This window comes from Chionomys nivalis, chromosome 15 (genome assembly GCF_950005125.1).
Source record: "Chionomys nivalis chromosome 15, mChiNiv1.1, whole genome shotgun sequence".
NCBI classification, from domain to species: Eukaryota; Metazoa; Chordata; class Mammalia; order Rodentia; family Cricetidae; genus Chionomys; species Chionomys nivalis.
In genome coordinates, this window is record NC_080100.1 from 31,928,641 (window position 1) to 31,948,580 (window position 19,940).

The 19,940-nt window shown below is 37.9% G+C and overlaps 1 protein-coding gene across 1 annotated transcript in view; it reads left to right on the forward strand.

Annotated features, from left to right (window-relative positions):
- Window positions 1-19,940, forward strand: part of Itga1 (integrin subunit alpha 1) — a 146,274-nt gene that overhangs the window by 117,516 nt on the left and 8,818 nt on the right. The window contains exons 20-28 of the mRNA XM_057789503.1: window positions 1,045-1,125; window positions 4,419-4,495; window positions 6,444-6,533; window positions 7,888-7,990; window positions 12,545-12,658; window positions 14,398-14,502; window positions 14,651-14,755; window positions 16,402-16,494; window positions 17,424-17,540. Coding sequence (XP_057645486.1) covers window positions 1,045-1,125; window positions 4,419-4,495; window positions 6,444-6,533; window positions 7,888-7,990; window positions 12,545-12,658; window positions 14,398-14,502; window positions 14,651-14,755; window positions 16,402-16,494; window positions 17,424-17,540 — 885 coding nt within the window. The remainder of the gene's footprint in view (window positions 1-1,044; window positions 1,126-4,418; window positions 4,496-6,443; window positions 6,534-7,887; window positions 7,991-12,544; window positions 12,659-14,397; window positions 14,503-14,650; window positions 14,756-16,401; window positions 16,495-17,423; window positions 17,541-19,940) is intronic.

Sequence of the window (19,940 nt, forward strand, 5' to 3'; positions counted from 1 at the left end):
CTAATTTCATAGTATTTTGATTCACATTAAAATGATAATGTTAATGTGAATCTTTTTATTTATATTAAAAACCAATACCTTTAGGTCTAAAAATAAGTTAAATAATGGAGAATTTACTTAGTATTCATGAGACTCTGGATTTAATCTCCAGAACTGTAATACACTCATACATTAATGCGTAGCATTAAAACATTGCTGTCTAGTTCCCATCAATTTTAATTGTTACTCTCATTTCACTCCATTTGTTCTGATATCATTTGGGGATGTAGTAACTAAGATATAGGGATCACTTGTTATAATATTATTTTGTTTTTAGAACATTAATTATGAATATAAAATAATTGTAGAAATGTAACATGTAAATGTAATGTAGAGAGATGTCTGTTGTTGCTGGACTTTCTCTGAAAAGGGAGCTATGTTAAAATGTATCTTCACCAACTGGCTTTCTGGTCATAGCAGATGGGCAAGAATACCCATAGTGAATATCTGTGTCCATGGCCGAGTGGCAGGAATATTCACAGTGAATATCTTTGGCCATGGCAGAGAGGCTGGAAGAATACCTACAGTTCATCGTTGTTAATGTAAGGAGGTCCTTGACCTTGTATTAAGACCACCCTTTCTTTAGTTGTATTGAGTGCTGGGTGGAGTCAGGAGGTGAGTCCTGGTGGTTACAGTTAGAACCTGGTTCTTGTTCAGGTCTCCATACTCCTGCACCTACCGGTGTGATGCTACGCCAGTGCAGATATATGGGCGAGGCACCCCCCACTACAGTTTCCTGTCCATTAGTACTGTTGGTACTCAGTTACCCTGACTACTCATGCCAGACAAAGGTGTGCTTTGTCCCTCAGGAGCCCCCAAGTGATGGTTTCAGCTGTCCATGAACTCTGGAACAAGGCAGTTCTTGGTGCTGTGACTCTCCCAGAAAAACCAAGAGACAAATCTTGACAAGGCAGTTGCTAACACATAGCTGGGAAAATTCTAAAATGATTAATATAAATATTCCATGTGTGTTTCTTCTCTACATCTTTTTATTTTCCATTTTAGGGGATCCAGAAGGATAGTTGTGAGTCCAATCGAAATATCACATGCAGAGTGGGCTATCCTTTCCTGAGGACAGGAGAAACGGTGAGAATCCTGTGTCAAACAAAAGTAGCCATTGCCAGTCAGTGGTGATATATTCAAAGATAAACACGTAAATCCTTATAATGGGTGAATTGTGATGATACAGGCTAGACACTTTGGGTGCAAAATGCTTGCAGCCTAATACCTTTAGAGTATGATTCCCGTGTCTCTGTAAATTCCATACCCTGAAATTTCATCCCCAGTGTGACAGCAGTAGGAAGCGGTGCCTTAGGGACTGCGGCTTCACAAGAGGCTTAAGAGATTTGTTTGTTTCATCACATGGCATACAGTGTCTCCAGAGCAGGCCACCCTTACACTCCAGTCTTCTAGTGCTTTCGCCTTGGAGTTCCCAGACTCCAGAGTGATGAGGAGGAAACCTCCAGTGCTTATGAATGACATAAATTAACAGTTAAATTGTGTTGTTATAGAAGCTCAGGAAGACTAAGACATAATCAAATGCTGAACGTTTAATAAGTCATATTCAAATACAAGGGCTAAACCAATAATAGATAAACAGATACACCATTGTACGTTCCTGCCAGTAGTGAATGAGAGCTCTAATTTCTCCATGATGATGATGATGATTGTTCTGGTGAATGTGAAGCAATGTTTTACTGTAACTTAGATTTACATTACCCTAGCAGCACATGACGACATTTTGAGTAATTTTTTATCACACACATACACAAACACACACACACATGCATACATGCATGCACACATGCATACACTTGCTGTCTTTGGAGAAATACCTGCTACCATACATTTTTATTGAGACAGGTTCTCACATTGAAGCACAGGCTAGTCTTAAACTTACAGTATAGTCCAGGATATGAACTCTCAGCAGTCCTCCTGCCTCTGCCTCCTAAGTGCTAGGACTGCAGGCATAAACCACTGTGTCCCATTCTGCCTCTGTTTTTAAATTAGGCTATCTTTTGTGCTTTAACATTGTAGGTGTTCTTCAAAGAGTCAACATTTGAGTCTCTTACCACATACATGATTAGAAATTCTTAGTGTTTTTTTCCAAGAATTAGATGATTTTTGCTTACACTTAGTGATGTGTACTAAGGGAGCCCAACATTTGGCATCTGAGTAGCCAGTTTCCCTGCACCATTCAAGGAAGGCATGGAACTTAAATATTTCATCCTCTATCCAACAGTTCCTTGTGCTTGTAATAAAAGCTTAAATCAAAATATTCTCTTAGGTTCTACAAAGGGTGATGGGAGGAATTTGCAAGCAATTTCAAATTGAGTTTCATGCTTAGAATATTCTTGGGTTCAAGATATGGACTTTCATCTAAGTATTTCGGGTTCATGTGGATATAAAGCAAGCATTTTATCAGGGCTGCATCTCTGCCATGGAGAATAGGAAGGATCAAGTACCCAGGCTAGGTGTGGAGGATAAAGAGAGACAGGGAAGAACCACCCAATAAAGGTCCCTTTACTAGAATGGAGAACAATACTCCAAGGCAAGAGAAAAGCCATCTTCCTTAAAAGAATTCACTTTCTTCTTTTGAAATGTAAATTAAGATTATATATGGGAGGGAAGAAAATTCCATATGTACTATGATACAGCCGTGCTAACCTCACAGCCCCATGCCATCTGGGACTTGTTGACTGAGATTTCTGTCCTGCCCAGCTCTGCAGCCGTTTAGTCCCAAATAAATACACTGAGGTCTACATTAATTATAAATTGATTGGCCCAGTAGCTAAGGCTTCCTATTAATTCTTTTAACTTATATCAGCCCATAATTCTTGTCTGTGTTAGCCACATGGCTTGGTAACTTTTTCAGCGAGGCAGTCACATCATGTGTCCGCTGTGTCTGGATCACAACTGCAGATTGAGCTTTCCTATTCCCAGAATTCTCCTGTTCTCACCACCCCGCCTCTACTTCCTGCCTTGTTGTCCCACCCATACTGCCTGCCTGGCTACTGGTCAATCATCATTTTATTAAACAAGAACAAGAAACAAATCTTTTCAGGGTAAAACCATTGTCCACAGCAGGGACTGGGCACCAATTGTTCACAAGCTATAACTGTCACAACTTTTCTGTTTAATATTAATCATAAAAATATAATTGTAGGTGGTTACCATTAATTCAGTATTTCTGGAATTTTTTTTGGTGCAAATTTTAAATACTTCAGTTAGCACCAACTAAGATGAGTTTTGAGATCAAGAAATACAATTCATAAGATTTATTATGAAATCATTTGGCAAGAAATACAGGTGATCTTTGGTTTTAAGAGTAATTTACATTTTAGTGTGACTGTTGGGGTTCATACATAGGCCCTGTGTACAGGTAGAGGTTCTCATAAGAGACCTGTCTGTATATGAAATCTGTACAGAAAAACATTATTTTCCCTTTGGCATTGTTTTATGCATGAAAACACTTACAAACCAATGTCCTTTCATAATACATTATTCTAAGAGCTAAGCCATTTTGTGTTATCTTCTTGGATTACTGTCTAGTGATCCAAAAAATTTTACACTATAAAATTAATGAATCAAGCGTGTTTCCCTGTTTCATAATGGTGGCTAACACGTATATTGAAGAGACTTTAATGATTAACATGCCACAAATATGTTCATTACTGGTATCTGGGAAATTATGGTAATAAAATAGGTAGAATAGTTCATCTTGATTTGTGGCTTGTACAGATGCTTCTTGTTACCATGACTTGAATAAGGTATTAAATTCACTGTTACCATGTGTCTTAGCGCATCCAGGCTGCTATAAAAGTTAGCAGGAATAGAGCAGCGCATGCATGAGAAATCTATTTTTCATAGATACAGAGCTGAAAATTCCAAGATCTAGACAATGTCAGGCCCATCATTCAAGGAGGATTTTTTTTGTTTGGTTCAAATATGTCTTCTCCCTGTATCTTTGGAGAGTGAGAAGGAAAGGCAGCTTTTTGGTACCTCTTTCATAAGACCATTAATCCCACACATGTGAATGTTCATGATCTGCTACCTGCCAAAAAGACCCACCCCTAGCATTGATAACTAAGCTTTTAACTTAATTGATAACTAAGATTTTAATTGACCATAAAATCTTTGAAAAAATAAAGCATTCAGACTACAGCAATATGCAAAGCATATTACATACTCACATTTAGAAGTACACACGTATATTGTACCTGAGTGTATGCATTTATGATGTGGTTGTATTTTGTAAGGTAATGTTTCTTAAGTAATTTTATGATTTCTATTTAAGTAGTGAATTTATATAAACTATGGTTTTTCCAAGTTGATGTTTTTCTGATATGTTTTTTAAGATGTCTATTTTAATTTCATAGGTAACCTTTAAAATAATATTCCAGTTTAATACATCACATCTCACCGAAAATGCAGTCATTCATTTAAGTGCAACAAGGTTAGTCTGTGTACGTGTGAACATATATGTATGTGTGCATATCATTCCTTTTGTGTAATTGGATTATTTTACTTGGTAGTGTCACAGGCAGATTTTTGAAGCTGGTATAAGATCAATAGAAGTAACAGCCCATGAACCACTTTGCCTCACAAAAAATACCTCAGGAGAAATTAGCAACAGTAGGGAAATTCATACTCAAATACTTTAACCTATTGGACTAAATCATTGGTAATATTAACTGTAGACTATCTTGTAATTATACACCACTTATATCTGCCAAACTGCATTTATGATCAACAGGAACTACTAATTTCCAAACATTTGCTAGCTGTCTATCAAAGTCAACTGAGTCATCACACGGACTTAAAATTTAATGATACCCTTTCATACTTCAATAAATCTTACGCAAATCGTTCGAGGCTTCTTGGCACTATCATGAACATATGCAAGAAAAGAAAATCCTCTAAATCAACAGGAACAAAGCTCATCTGAAGCCACAGAGAGTGAGGCAGTGAGGCTGCATGCACACGGTCTGCACAGGTCTGCACCAGCTCCTCAGTGTGCATATGATGGCTTCCAGTTTAGTATTTTTTCCTGAGATTCCTGAGGGCACAAATGAGTGAGGCTTTGCTTCTTGTGCCTTCTCTTGGGCTCTTTTCCTTCTTTGTTTGTTTTGTCCAACTCTTATGTGCCGATTTTTGTTTTGTCTTTTATTTTATTTTATTATTATGCCTTAGAGAACTTTGATTTATAATGAAAGACAAAAAAGGAATGGGTCCAGACAAGATGGGAGGTAGGGGAGAACCAGCAAGAGTGAAGTAAAAAGAAACTATAATCAGGATACATTATGTGAAAAAAAATTCATTTGCAAAGAGAGGAAAAAATAAATTAAAAAAAAGAAAAATAGATGTCACCTTGAATGAAGAATTTATGTTTTATTTTGGGTTTTTTTTTTTTTTTTTTTTTTTTCTAAGTTGAATTCAGCCTGGCTTAAGAAAGAATATACTACTTATATTTTCTTTAAGGAAAAAAAGCGATAAAAGACTAATACAGAACTTAAAGTAGGTTTTAACTTTCTGCTGAATATAGTTTTCCACCAGAACATGTCCTGCGATGTCAAGTGGTTTTGTTGTAGTAACCAGCATGGCCCCTGCATTTAGTCATTATTCCATAGATGGAAAATGAATTAACAAGCAATAAAATAATTAATGGATAAATTAACTCATTCTATTCAATTCAGTTTAGCTCAGCATCTATTTATTTGACATCCACTGTAGAAAATTAAGTGATAAATTGTCTGTTTTGTAGTTGAAAAACCAGGGCAGAGAGAAATTAAATAACAACGTAAAGGTACCAGTGTTCAAGACCCATTCACTTTATCTGGTCATAAAATACATCTCTCCTCCATGCTTTGTTCATAAGTGTGAGGCATATTTGTATATAATGTATACGTGTGTAAAACATAATTAAAATTTCAAATATTATGAAAATTACACCTCAAATCAAGGAAATACGTAAAAATTGAAATAGCATGCATACTGACTGCTCTTTTGGAAAGACTATGAAAGAAAAAGAAGATTTTAGATCCATAATTAGCTGTATGAGCCTAGCTGAGTCTCTGTACAAAGTCCTCATGTGTGATAAATTCAAACTAAGGTGATTTGTGTCCAAGTCTTTATGCCACAGAAGTCCAGCTATCTCAATATTTTAATAATAAGCCTGTAGATTCTAATTATTTCACACAATTTTCTAAACATGGGTCTGAATCAGTGTGGTTTTCAACTCTTAACTCCACAGTAGAATCATCTTGGAAGCAATAAAAACAAATGAAGAATTCTACGATTTTGTATTTTATTAATTTTTTATAGGATCTTCTCTTTCAAATGCTTAGAGCTGGTTTGTGGCTAAACAAATTTAATGCCTAATGTGAATGTACCGTGTTTTCCAGTGACAGCGAAGAACCACCCGAATCTCTTTATGATAATGAAGTAAATATTTCCATCCCAGTAAAATATGAAGTCGGACTACAGTTTCACAGGTAGGAGAAGTCACTGTTTTTCATTGACAGCTTTTTGGCCACGGAACGGTTTTCCCAGTGCGGTCCCTGGCTGAGAGCATCACCACTCACTTAAAGTGGCAGGTAATCCAGTGTCTTCCATACCTGCCAAGTACACAATTCTGGTGTGGTGCCTGGCAACCATGTTCGTTGTCTTCCATAAATCCACATGCATCTGTACCTTCGAGAACCTGTGTGCACTAAACATCAACATAAAATGTGCTAATGGCAGGTCTTTGCTCCTAAACAGAAGCCAAAGTCCTTGACAAAATGCAGCGTTTAGTCACAGGTCAGCAGCATATTTCTGGATCTCTGTTCTCATCCTGCGGGATGGGATCTACCCGCCCATTCTGTCGCACAAGGTAAAAGCACTTCTCATTGGTCAGCCACTTCTTCTTTCCACTATTGGGAAACCATTCTTTCCGTTCAGACCGTATTTTCTTTTCAAGTACCAGTCATGTTAGTGAATGCCCACTCCACAGAGCCCCTTGCTTATGACGTCCCTTACTGAAGCAGAATTCCAAGCTCTTTTAAATAAATATGTGCAATGCGTATAGAAAAAAATGGGGGCCAGAGTCAAGGCCAGTCAAGTCTACCAGCCAACCATTCTGTTTGTTTCTCATGGCACTTTCTCTTTAAGAGAGATCAGAGAGCAAGGGTTATAGGCTTGGGCACAGAGACTTGCATATCTTCCTTAGCCTTTGAAGTCTGTTGTCTTTTGTCTGATTTGCTGCATATGCTTCTGTCAGCACAAAGATTTTTCCCAACAGCTTTCCACTCCATTCAAATCGAGTTTTGGCACACATTTGTAAATATCTTTTATTTGTCTTCTCTTGGCTGAAGTGCTGCTTTGAGGGATAGTCTTAAGTTCTACGGGGTCATCCAAAGACCATGACCTTTGTAGGGAGATTGAGCTTTCTTATCTATCAGTAACAGGAATTTTAAATTGCATAAATGTAAACATTCTTTTAAAAAAAACTAGTTTCTTCACTTTCAGCATGACTAAATATATCAAATTTTAGTTTGATTTCTTTTTCCCTAGTTCAAATGTTAGCAGATTCATGGAGATTCTTCACTTTATAACAGTAAAATTCTACTTTGAAAGTTACATATAATTTAAAATATTGGAGTCAAGTAAGCAACAATGCATATTGAATTTGATGACTGTTAGCATCCTCGAATATTTAATTGAGGTTTGGGGGTAAAAGAATCTCTCTGTATTGAACTCCGCAAATATTTTTAGGGGATCTTGTGATACAGACTAAGTAAAGAATGAAGTCGAATAAACTTAAACATTGCTGCATTTTATCTTATTTTCCTCATTAATTCTTTTAAGTTCTGCAAGTGAACACCATATCTCGATTGCGGCCAATGAGACTCTCCCTGAACTTATTAATTCCACTGGTGACATTGGAAATGAAATTAATGTCTTCTACATGGTAAGAAGCTGTCTCTAAGTCAATATGCTAAACAGATTATTTCTATTAAGGAAACAAGGAAGTGTTTCCGTATTTAATCTCCACATCCTAGAATATTTTTCTTTGTAATTTAACTATGTTATGCTATTTTGTCCAAATTGATAATTATATCACTCCTTGGCCTTCTGGCTAAGATTAAGTGCAAATTGGTAATTAGACCTTGAGTCAACTTTAAAAGCCAAAGTCTCTAACTTCCTTATAGTAAGACATATTAACTAAGAATAACTTCTAGAAAAGAAGTCGCTCTCTTGTCAGACAGATGCTACAACCGCAAAGTGTATATATTTTATATTCGTTTTAGTATGGCTCAGAAAATCATGTTTCACAGACTCATGACAATCTCAGAAATGAATTATTTAAAATTCTTGTGGGAATATTTTTCTTTATTCAATGTGTCCTAGTCACTTTTCTGTCTATTGCTCTCTTTCACGTGAATTATACTGTGAATTACCAATATGTCCACTACAGTCTTCTTCAATGATAGGTTCTACTACACTAATTTTTTTGATTTTAAATTCTTTGCTACAAACTTTATGTGAGCTCTACAAAAGGCTGTCAAGGAGTTTTAGACTGGGTAATACTTACAAACTCAGTATTACTCAAGGAGAAAGGAGCATTCAATTCAAATGAATGATTTATGTGCATATGCCCTCATCAAGTGATACAACACTATTATAAATGAAGCCAGTATTAAGCTTTTGGGGAATGGTCAGCTCTGAAGGATTAAGTTCTCTTACAGGATGGGAATAAGTTTCCCATATTCTCAAGAGAAATAAATTCCTCTTAAGTGGAATTTGTGTTCTCTGCTAAAATTATGATGATAAGCTACATTCTGGAAATTGTTATGAGTGCAATCTCTTGCTCAATTCTGAGATATGATTGTATAATTCAGAATATTAGGCTTCTATAGTATACAAACAAAAGAAAGGGAAATACTTGACCCTTATAGATCTTCATACATTGTAACTTATTAGGCTCTAGGTTTGTGATAGGAGCTCGCTGTTATAAGCAATATTAACATAGATAATAATATTTTGTGTCTCTGGTTATTTTTCTGCTTTACAATCTAGAATGCAAATAATGGAATAAAAATAAAACAACATGTTTAGATGAGATCTAGTGACTTACTACTGGTAATTTCCCTAAGAAATTATTAATGATTAAAAATTTTAGCAGAACTCTTATAAAAGGCTTAACTTTTTAACTCTTAACACTATGAAGTTACTTAAATGAACTGTCATTCATTTGGTGAAGACATTGTTACATATTCAGCAGGAAGACAATATGTTATAATATTTTAACTGCAATGTAGCTTATCAGTTTTCCATGCTTGTAACATTTTTTAATGTTTTCACGTTGCTGCTCATAGATAAAACAGTGATAAGGGATCCAAGTCTAAAGAGTTAAGTCAGTTCTGCAAGCCAGATGATTAGCATAGCAAGTTTCTCATAGGTAACAGGTGTTGTAGATCATACTATAATTGTTATTTAGCTATCAGTAGCCATATTTTCAAGTAACCATTATGTTTTGGGGCAGCATAACATAATAGATTTAATAAACAAAGTTTTGTTTCTGTGTATGTGAGGTGTATGTTTTATATTATTTGTACAAATAATAAAGACAAATAATTTTATCCAGCAAAATTCTGCTAAGGTGGTTGGATTGCAGGAGATTTGTTTTCCTCTTATTTTCAGTATTTTCCAGTTGTTTCTTTTTTAAGGAGTACTTCTTAGTAAGAAAGAAATTATATCAGAATTTATGATTCCTGAGTGAATTTCAGAAGCAGATAGCATTCAATGCAAAGGCTGTGCCAGGCAAACCCCAGGTGTATTACCCTAAGATGGTTGCAGACCTTGTTCTTATACAAGGCCGGGCATAGCTTCAGGAATCTCCACAGTTCCAAGGTTGATGAATGTTTCATTGTTCAGCAGCCATGGGGAATCACTGCAGATCTGAGCAGCTCTCAATATAGGCTGCTTTACTGGCTAGGCAGTCCTGGCATCTCTTGGTAATGATCAAAGTGTTCTTTCATATGGCTAAATAAATTGCCCAGAGAAGCCATTAAGAATACATAAAACCTGGACATCATACTTGTATGGTAGCCAGGGGGCACACTGGTCCCAACTCGGGGACATTAAGTAGGGATTCTGAGTTAGTGGATCAAAACACATAGAAACTAAGATGGAAGTCAACCTGCTTATCAGACGGGATTATCAATAACCAGTGAGATAGTATCCATAGCTTATAGAACAATTGTGGAACTAAGCCAGTGGGTGTCTGGCTTACCTGATCAGCGATGGCAGGTCCCATCTAGCTGAGGTGAGAGATGACTTATGGGTTTAAGAGCATTGCAATTAACTAAGTTAAAGTTATTGGAAACATGCCAAGTTTTTCTTCTGTGGATCAAGTAAGTGATCTCCACCTGCAAAAACCTTGGATAGAGGAGATTCACCACGGTTACGAGCACCTGCTGTGCAAGCATGAAAATCTGGTGTCAGAACTCCGACATTTAATTTAAAAAAACAAATCCAGACATGGCTATGTGTGCCTGTTTCCCTAGCACTGGGGAGCAGAGACATGCGACTACAGAGAGCTTGAGGCTAGCCAGACTAGCCTAAATGGTGAACTTCTGGATCAGCAAGAGACCATGTCTCAAAGAAATAAAGCACAGTGTGATAGAGGATAACACCTGACCTTCCATGGTCTGCACATAGATAAGCAGGTCCATATGTCTGTATACGTGATAAACACACACAGAGAGAGACACAGACACACACACCCTTACACATACACACACACACTAGAAATGATAGTGGACATGGCTAGAGAATAATAATAAAGATAATTTTCACTACTGATTTCCCACTAATACTTTCACTGGACAGCTCAGCCTGAGTTAAAGCCTGACTTCAAAGTCACTTAACACTTAAGACTGCTCTCCTACTGTGTATTCGACCTGTTTGTTTAACCTGCCTGTAAGAGAACAATGTAATAACTAACCTTACATGCCTCGAATTTCTTATATAAGCAGCAACTAATGTATTATAATGTTAAGTTATAGATTCTTTCATGCTCCTGATTCATCATAACGCATTTTTGTATATGTGTTATGATGATCATTTGCTGGAAACCATAAATAGGCCAAAAGTGGTTTATAAAATGAATTCTGAAAGCAACTTTCAGATATCACATGATAGTGTTTGTGGTTTATTTGATATCTAGGTCATTTGGGGTCAGTTGGAGACAGTGACTTGTAAAACTCTGTTGAAGATTTCAGTAAAGTATCCAACATTTCTTCCTCATGTGATGCTTTCTGTGATGAGGTTCAGTAAGAGGAAGAGCAACCCTTTATTAGGAACAGATATAAAAGGACACAGATATGGACCAACAAACAGAATTCAAACAGTGTAGATCCAGGCTTATGCAGACAGAAATGATGAAAAACACAGAGATTCCAAATTTGGCTCACACTTGCTTAAATGACACAAAGGGTAATGCTTTGATTTCTTAGTTCAATACCAACACAGTATTGGTGACTGAGTTTATTATTGATGTGTCCAAACTGACAGCCTAATCCTAGTATTATCCACATGCATAGTATTAGCAATCCTACTATTATCCTGAATTAAAGGATGAGTAAACAATATAATAATAGCAACTACCTGTGACCATTGATGGGCATTCATACTTTCTTGTTGGATTAATCAGGTCAATTCTCACATAGCATCATGAACCACCTTCATGTGTATGACTCAGAAATTTATATAACCAACATCAATTAAGAACCAAAGTTCCTGGGCAGTGACAGCACACGTACTTAGGGGCCAAAGGCAGGAGGATCTCTAAGTTCGAGGCCAGCCTGGTCTACAGAGTGAGTTCCAGGACAGCCAGGACTACATAGAGAAATCCTGTCTCATGAAAAAACAAACAAAACAAAACAAGAACCAAAATTATCGTTTATCCCAGAATCTAGAAGTGGAAGCCCTGGTCTGAAATGTGAGAGATACGGTCGGTCAGTCCTGGGGTGATAATGGCTGGGGTGATGGCCCAGTGGGTTAATATACTTCTCAAGCAAGACAACTAGAGTTCATATTCCTGGATCTCACATAATTTCTGGATGGGTATGACGGCTTGACTGTATTTGCAGCAAGCCTGCTGAGACAGGCAGAGGCAGGAGATCCCCAGAGCAAGCTAGTTATGGATGCTAGGTGTATTGGACAGTTATGAGTTTGATTGAGAAATGCTATCTCAAAGAAAAAGTCTAAATAGCTATGGAGGAAATTTCCTGATACCAACCTCAGGCCTCTCCACATACACACCCACGCAAATATGCGTGTATGATCATGTATGCATGTGCCCACATGCATGTGAACACACAGACACAAATGTGCATATACCGCACACACATATGCATGAGAGATGAACAAAGAACCAGAGTTCTACGTAACATGGAGAGGATGCTTTGGAAAGAGCCAAAGATGATTGTATATCTATTCTTCTATTCTTCCCCCATAGATCAGAAAAAGGGGCCATTTCCCAATGCCGGAACTTCAGCTGTCAATCTCATTCCCCAACTTGACATCAGATGGTTATCCTGTACTATACCCAACTGGATGGTCGTCTTCAGATGTAAGTCCTGTGTGCTTTCCCAGGGTGTCAGTTCTATTACCTTCTTCTTCAAAAATCACAGTTTCTTACTTATTTTGTATTGGGAGGGGTGCCATATCTGTGCCATAAGGGAGGTCAGAGGGCCACCAGTCAGTTCTCTCCTTCTACATTGTGGGCCCTGCAGCTGGATGACTCGGGGCATCAGGCTTGGCAGCAAGTGTCTTTCACCAGAGGCCTTGGGACAGAACTCATGTTACGGGGCTAGCAGTGAGCACTTTTCACCTGCTAAGACATCTGTCCAGCCCACTGTTACCTTCCTCGCCTCCTGCTTTGTATGATACTTGTGATAAGTAAGGTTAGTCTAAGACAAATGAAGAAGTTTTTAATTTAAAATAAATTAATACATCCCGTCAACTACTTAGAATGTGTAAGTTCAATATCTAGGGTTCCTGAAACAAACTACAGAAAATGAGTAATTAAAGACGATAGTTAATTATTTAGTGATGTTGAGGGTCAGCAGTTTGGTATCGAGGTGCTGATAATGGAGATTCCCTCTAGACCACGCCTTCCCTCCCAGCATCTAGTGTCGCTGGGAACTCTCTGTATTCCTTGGCTCCATTCCTCCTGGGATTCTGGGTTTGTTTTTTGCCTCAGTGTTTTCCTGTACACCCACCATTCAATTTGGGGTTTTCTGAAATACAAGATGTTCTTACCCGCAGAACCTCAATTTAATTACGTCTGTAAGGACTCAGTTCAGTCATGTTTCCAGGTTCAGACTGTTAAGACTCAGTTATTCATGCCCTTTTGGAATCATGGTATAATCCTGTAGATCTTAGGTAATTAACTGTTAATGGATACATGGAATTTTTGTCACACTTAATTTGTTTGAGGCATTCAATTCAATAAGGAAGGCTTATTTTTTTCTAAGCATGCATAGCTGTTCACAAAAAGTAGGTTACTATTCACTTACCCCAAATAACCCCAACATTGCAACCCCACTGAGCTTGTAGCACTAAATAGACTATGTGCTGTTTTAAAAATATTATTATTATATGACATTCATTATTATTAATATTATTATTCTGTTTATGTGTGAAACACAGACAGTAATTATTGAGCTAGTATATGAATGAATTCAACATTTAACATTATGCCTTCTTTTCCTGTGGTTTTGAAAAGCTAAATCCTTCTTATAATTAAAAACAAAACAAAACAAAACATGGAAACTGTCGTATTTAGTTTCCAATCATTTAAATATTTTGCTAACGGCAAGGAAAAAAAATCTCTGGAATTTCCCTCTAGTCCAAAAAAAGAGGCATCAAATTAAGCATATAGCAACATGCTAACACTTTCTTTTTCATTAGAGTATGTGTGTGTGTGTGTGTATACTTTAACATATATCATGGGAATTTATATGTGTGTATATGTATATATATATATATGTATGTATATATAATTGGAATTTATCAGCTGTTCTTTGAGCAATAATAAATTGATAATTATGTTACTCTTGAGATAGAGAATTCTACTAGCATCCTTTCTCATCTGTTACAATTGCAAGGGTCACAGAAACAATGATGATCACGTGGAGTGGGAACTCATCGTGGGTACCTTGCAGCCTCTCTATCCTGCACGCTCACCAATGGATCTTCCATGTATATCACTGGCTGTCATTCATAGATTCTTCATGTTATTACACCAACTGATGTTTTTCCTTGGACTTTGCCACTTTCTAATGAGGAAATATTTCCCTTCCTTAGAATGTGAACTGCAAACCCCGGAGCCTTGAGGATCCTTTTGGTATCAACTCTGGGAAGAAAATGGCAATATCAAAGTCGGAAGATCTCAAAAGAGGCACAATGCAGGTAAACTAAATTCTATTTTGATGTTATGCTCTCCAAGCGCAGTACATCCAGTGTCGGCTTAGAAGTAAATACCTAGCTGAAGCATGTAAATATAGAACCTAGGATGGGATTGCAAGCACCCTGATATGTCTCTCTGACAATCAAACAGGATTGCAGCACCTGTAAGCTGGCCACCATCACGTGCCATCTCATCCCTTCTGACGTGAGTCAAGTGAACGTATCGCTCATCCTGTGGAAACCAACATTCATAAAAGTAAGTGGTCACATTGCACTAGGCAGTTATGGAATCCGATCGTTAAGTATTAATTCACTATTAGTGTGTTTGTGCAAGCCACAGCAATGCCGTGGAAAGAACATGAGACTGGGGAGGGGGGTCTCTGAAAATGTGACCTATGACCAGCTGTGTGGTGCTCATCTTCCCCATCTGTCGATAACAAAGTTGCCACAGAGTCCTCTGCCAGATGCAGTGTCTGAGGGCTCTGTCCTCCTCAGTCTGTGCACCACAAGAGAGAACTACTTCTCTGATACTGGAGGTTATGCTTATCTTAATAATTTGAAACCTGGTTAAGGTTCAAAAAGTAATGGAGTGACATTTTTTTTTTTTTTTTTTTTTTGGTTTTTCGAGACAGGGTTTCTCTGTGGTTTTGGAGCCTGTCCTGGAACTAGCTCTTGTAGACCAGGCTGGTCTCGAACTCATAGAGATCCGCCTGCCTCTGCCTCCCGAGTGCTGGGATTAAAGGCGTGCGCCACTACCGCCCGGCTTTGGAGTGACATTTTTTGATATCATTAACAAAAGAGAGAACTTGAATACATTATAGAATAGTGATTTATTTTTGAAATTTCTATGTAAGTATATTCATTATCTCCCATAAAGCCACATCTATCTGAATGCATGCTGTTTTAAAACACAGTTTCTTGCATTTGGTATTTTTTTGTTTCTCTTTAAAGAAATATGTAGTTGATCCTATGAAGCTGAGATTTTTAGGTTTGTTCCTATTAAGATGATATTTTGGCAAGTCGTGACGTTTTAATATTGCTAATTTCACGCACAATCTTTATTAAATGTGTACATGTAGTCCACACTATTGGAATGTGAATGTAGCTGTCCCAACCATAGAGGCATGAGAGGCAAGCGAAGTTTGAAGTTTGTTTTTCTAGATTTCCGGCTGGAAATGATTTTGAAGTTTTTATTCGCATTCTATAAGAAGGATCTAAGGGACAGTTTGGTGGGGGGTGGGGAAGGAAGGAGGAGGTGCCCCCAGGCATCACTGTATTAATCTCACAGAACAATCTCAGTTTTTTTTCTATTTTCTTTTTCAAAAGTACACAATGTATTTGGATCCTATCTACACCTCACTCCTCCTTTCAACTTTTCCCAGAACCACCCCCATCATCCTATCTTCCTTACCCAACTTTTTATTTATTTTTTAACCCACCAATTGTAATTAGTGCTGCCCATATGCATGGGTGTGAGGTTGACATGGGACATGGGGAACCCACCAAGGGTCACGCTTGTAGCAACACTAAATAGATTTAGCACACTGTGGTTCATATTTACTCATAGGTAACAATAATAATGAAAAAGATAATGACTGGAAAAGGAGTAGGGATTTACAGGAGGGAGGGAGGGAGTGATTTAAGTATATTTTTAATTTAAGACATATTTTTTTAAAAGAAAAAGTGACTTTCCCTACCCCAGCAGCTATCAACAGTTGCTCTGCTAGAGATGGGAGCTAGGAAGCCTCTTCCCCAGTCCCTACTGGATCTTTAGTTGCCTTGATCTTGCCGGACCTTGCATGGGTGAATTGCAGCACATGGGATCATTGGACTGTTCACATATGACCATCTCTCACCTTGATTAGCATGGTTCATTAATAACGACTCCTACCTGCCTTTCAGACACATTTTTCCAGCTTAAATCTCACTGTAAAGGGAGAACTTCAGAGTCAAAACACATCGCTGGTTTTAAGCAGCAGCAACCAAAAGCGGGAGGTAAGTGAGGCTGTGTGTCTCAAAATTTTCGGCTTCTCACTCCAGACTGTCCGTGGTGTTCTGGCAACCAGAAATAAGGGGTAGGTGCGGCTGCACTCCTGGAAATAATACACATTACACTCCAAGCCTGCGCGTGGCGTTTTATGTTTGCACACAGGGACTGAAGCAGTGACTGATTTGATGCTCCTGTCAGACACTCTGATTTCCTTGGCATTGGCTTCTAATGGGATCTCAGGCTTGTTACCTCTCAGAAGCTAGGACAAGGTGATGCCCACAGCTCACCGGCCGTGTTTTCCTTCCCTATGACGGCAACTGGATGTTTCCACTTTCGCATTAGTGGCAAAGGGGATGCCTGTGAGTTTTCCCCTTCAGGTCTCACATTATACAATGCAGGCTGCCTTAAATCTATTTACAGAAAATTCCTGTATATTGTGTATGTGTGTGTGTGCGGGTGTTTGTATAAGTATATGTATATAAAGTTTTAAAACTTCTTCACTTAGTCATTGGAAAATCCCAAACAAAAGTGAGGCCTTTCAAGCAGAGTACTTGATAAAAAATAGAAGTACTTTATTCTTGACTTTTTAAAGCCAAGACTTTTTCAACCAAAGGACTTGGTTTAGACAAAGGCATGATTTTCTCATACTGTCCTGGGAAAATTTCGATGTCCCACCTGGGTGAGTCGGACTGTATAAACTATAAGATTCTGTTTGGAAGGGCTCTACTTTTTGGTGATAATAAATTTGATATTATTGGACGTTTTGAGTAAATTAAAGGCATTTTCAAATGTAAACCTGATGGTTTTTTTTCTAGACAGTCATGCAATTAATTACAGTGTTTGGTAGAAAAAAAAATAGCCTGCAATAACTCCGGGCTCCGGGAGTGCTAAGGGGTGTTTATCAGTGTTAACTGCCTGGTTTAATCATTTTCAGCTGGCTATTCAAATATCCAAAGATGGGCTCCCGGGCCAAGTGCCGCTGTGGGTCATCCTCCTGAGCGCCTTCGCTGGACTATTGCTTCTGATGCTGCTCATACTAGCACTGTGGAAGGTAAGCGCCACGGCCACTGTCACTCTGTTTCAGCCACCAACAGAAGATTGGCAAAGAGATTATGAGTTATTTATGCTTCCGAATAGAATAGCATATACGCATTTAGATGATAAGCAAGAATTTTAAAATATGCAATATCTCATACCATGAGTACTACACATCTCATTTTTGCAAAGGAAAAAAAATGTATGCTCCAATTGGAAATTCATATATCCCAAACTCCTGGAGTAACCTCTTTACAGGGGGGGATTACTGAGGACTATTTAGCAATAAACTAAACTTTTAGTAAGGGTATTTATTACTTTTAAAAGTAAGAAAAACAGCTGGGTGGTAGTGGCACATGCCTTTAACCGCATCACTCAAGAGGCAGAGGCACGTGGATCTCTGTGAGTTCAAGGCCAGCCTGGTCTACAGAGCGAGTTCCAGGACAGCCAAGGTTACACATAGAAACCCTTCTCAAAAAATAAAATTAAAAAAAAAAAACAAGAAAGATTGAATTCCTTTGTTGGTGAAGGACATCATGACTGAGACGAACCTTTGTTTTAGCTATAGCACTCTATCTGTTTTAAAGAGAAAATGCTTCTTTGGTGCATAAACAGAAAACAGAAAATTTTCTGCAGTAATTGTGTGGCTGTATAAGGAACAAGTAATAGAATACTCGGCTGGTGTACTGAAGAATGGGAAGTTCAGAGACCCCCTTATCAAATCCTTTGGGATCACCAAATGGGAACCTCTTTTCTCTCAAGGTGATATAGATATTTACGAAGATGGTTTAGGGTGGGAAATGTAAGAACACTCTATTTTCAAACGAGCTATGATGATAGCTTTTAGGATGGATGAACTTACTAGAAAAATCCATATAAAAGTTGAATTCAATGTTTTTATTAATTAAATATGGAATTTGAATTCTGACTGGCATTAACATGTTCCTATATTTCACCATTGTTTTGCTAGATAAAATTAGGACAAAATGGAAATGTGACTAGACATTCATTTTTATAATGTACGAACAACAGAACCTTTTTAGTCACCATCCTTCCTGGCTTTTGTGATAACAAACTTCATCTTTTGGGGATTTCCTTCAAGGAGAATGTGCCCAAATAGCATTGGATTCCATAAATGGAATCTATGATTCTTCCCCAGCAAAGTCCCAAGACACAGATCACATTCAGTATCCCTTTCTTCCTCTAAAGTTCCAGAATGTAAATGCTCTCTGCAATACCTAGCTTTGCCACACCGTGGTACCCAAGGCCTGGTTTACAGCTTGTGTTGACACACAGACTGTGATTTCCCCACTGGGAAGCACCTCTGCTACAGACTGGGCCTGATGTGGCCTAGTGTGACCTTCCTGTGTGAGCTGACAAGTTGGAATACTAGTTAGGAAAGAGAATAGGAAAGCCAGAGCCGATACTAGAATGTGCTCTCTCTGACTTCACACCTCTGCTTAAAGCAAACAAACAAGACGGAATTTTCACCCACCTGTTCTTACATTCTTAGTCTGAAAAAGCCTGAGTGTAAAAATGAGAACATTTTCTAACAAATTTTGCATTGATATATGCTTACAGCTTCTAAGATCTTCTTTTACCACCCCCAAAAAGGTCAGTTAACCAACTCCAGGCTGTTGAAATCAGTGTGTTTAGTTAACTCAAATACCTCAGTAATAGGCTTCCAAATTAGAACTGGGATTCCAAGGCAAACAGGGGGAGCAAGCACTTAATAGGTGATTACTTGGTACCAAGCAATCTCCCTTAATGCATCTTCACTCTTAGGAAGCTCAGTCTGTAGAGGAGGAAGTGAACGTACAGACAAGTTTTGCATGCTCACCAGGGCCACAAAGCCAGTAATGTTCTGGATAAGATTTTGAATACTTATTCACTGATCTCATTCTGTGGTCCACACAACAATTTTTGTAGCCATGAATTATAACTGCATTTTATGCCTGTGAACATTAAAACAAAGGTAAAGTAGCTGATGACTCCCCAAGAGTATCAACTTGTGAACAACTGTATTCAACTTACAATTTATCTCCAAAACTTTGTATTTTTAGATAGATTCCATTGTTACACAGTACAAGGCTCTGGGTTATGAATTCTTTGAAACATAAATTACTTGGTTTTAGAATAAAAGTTCCTGATCCAATTCAGAGTAACATACAAAGCAGAATGCCACCGTCAGAAGAATTGTGGGAAACTAGAACGTGTGTTTTCAAGTTCTCTAACTTGATTCGTACCTATGTCAAAGTCCCCCATTGATGAGTTATTAATCTTACAGCATTGTTCCTCATCCAATGTGATTTATTGAAGGAGAATGATAGTTCCCCATAGCCCCAGCTTAGTCCTGAGATCCAGTCAACTGTACTAAAATTTAGTATAATAAGACGCTTTGAGAAATTAAAAAAGT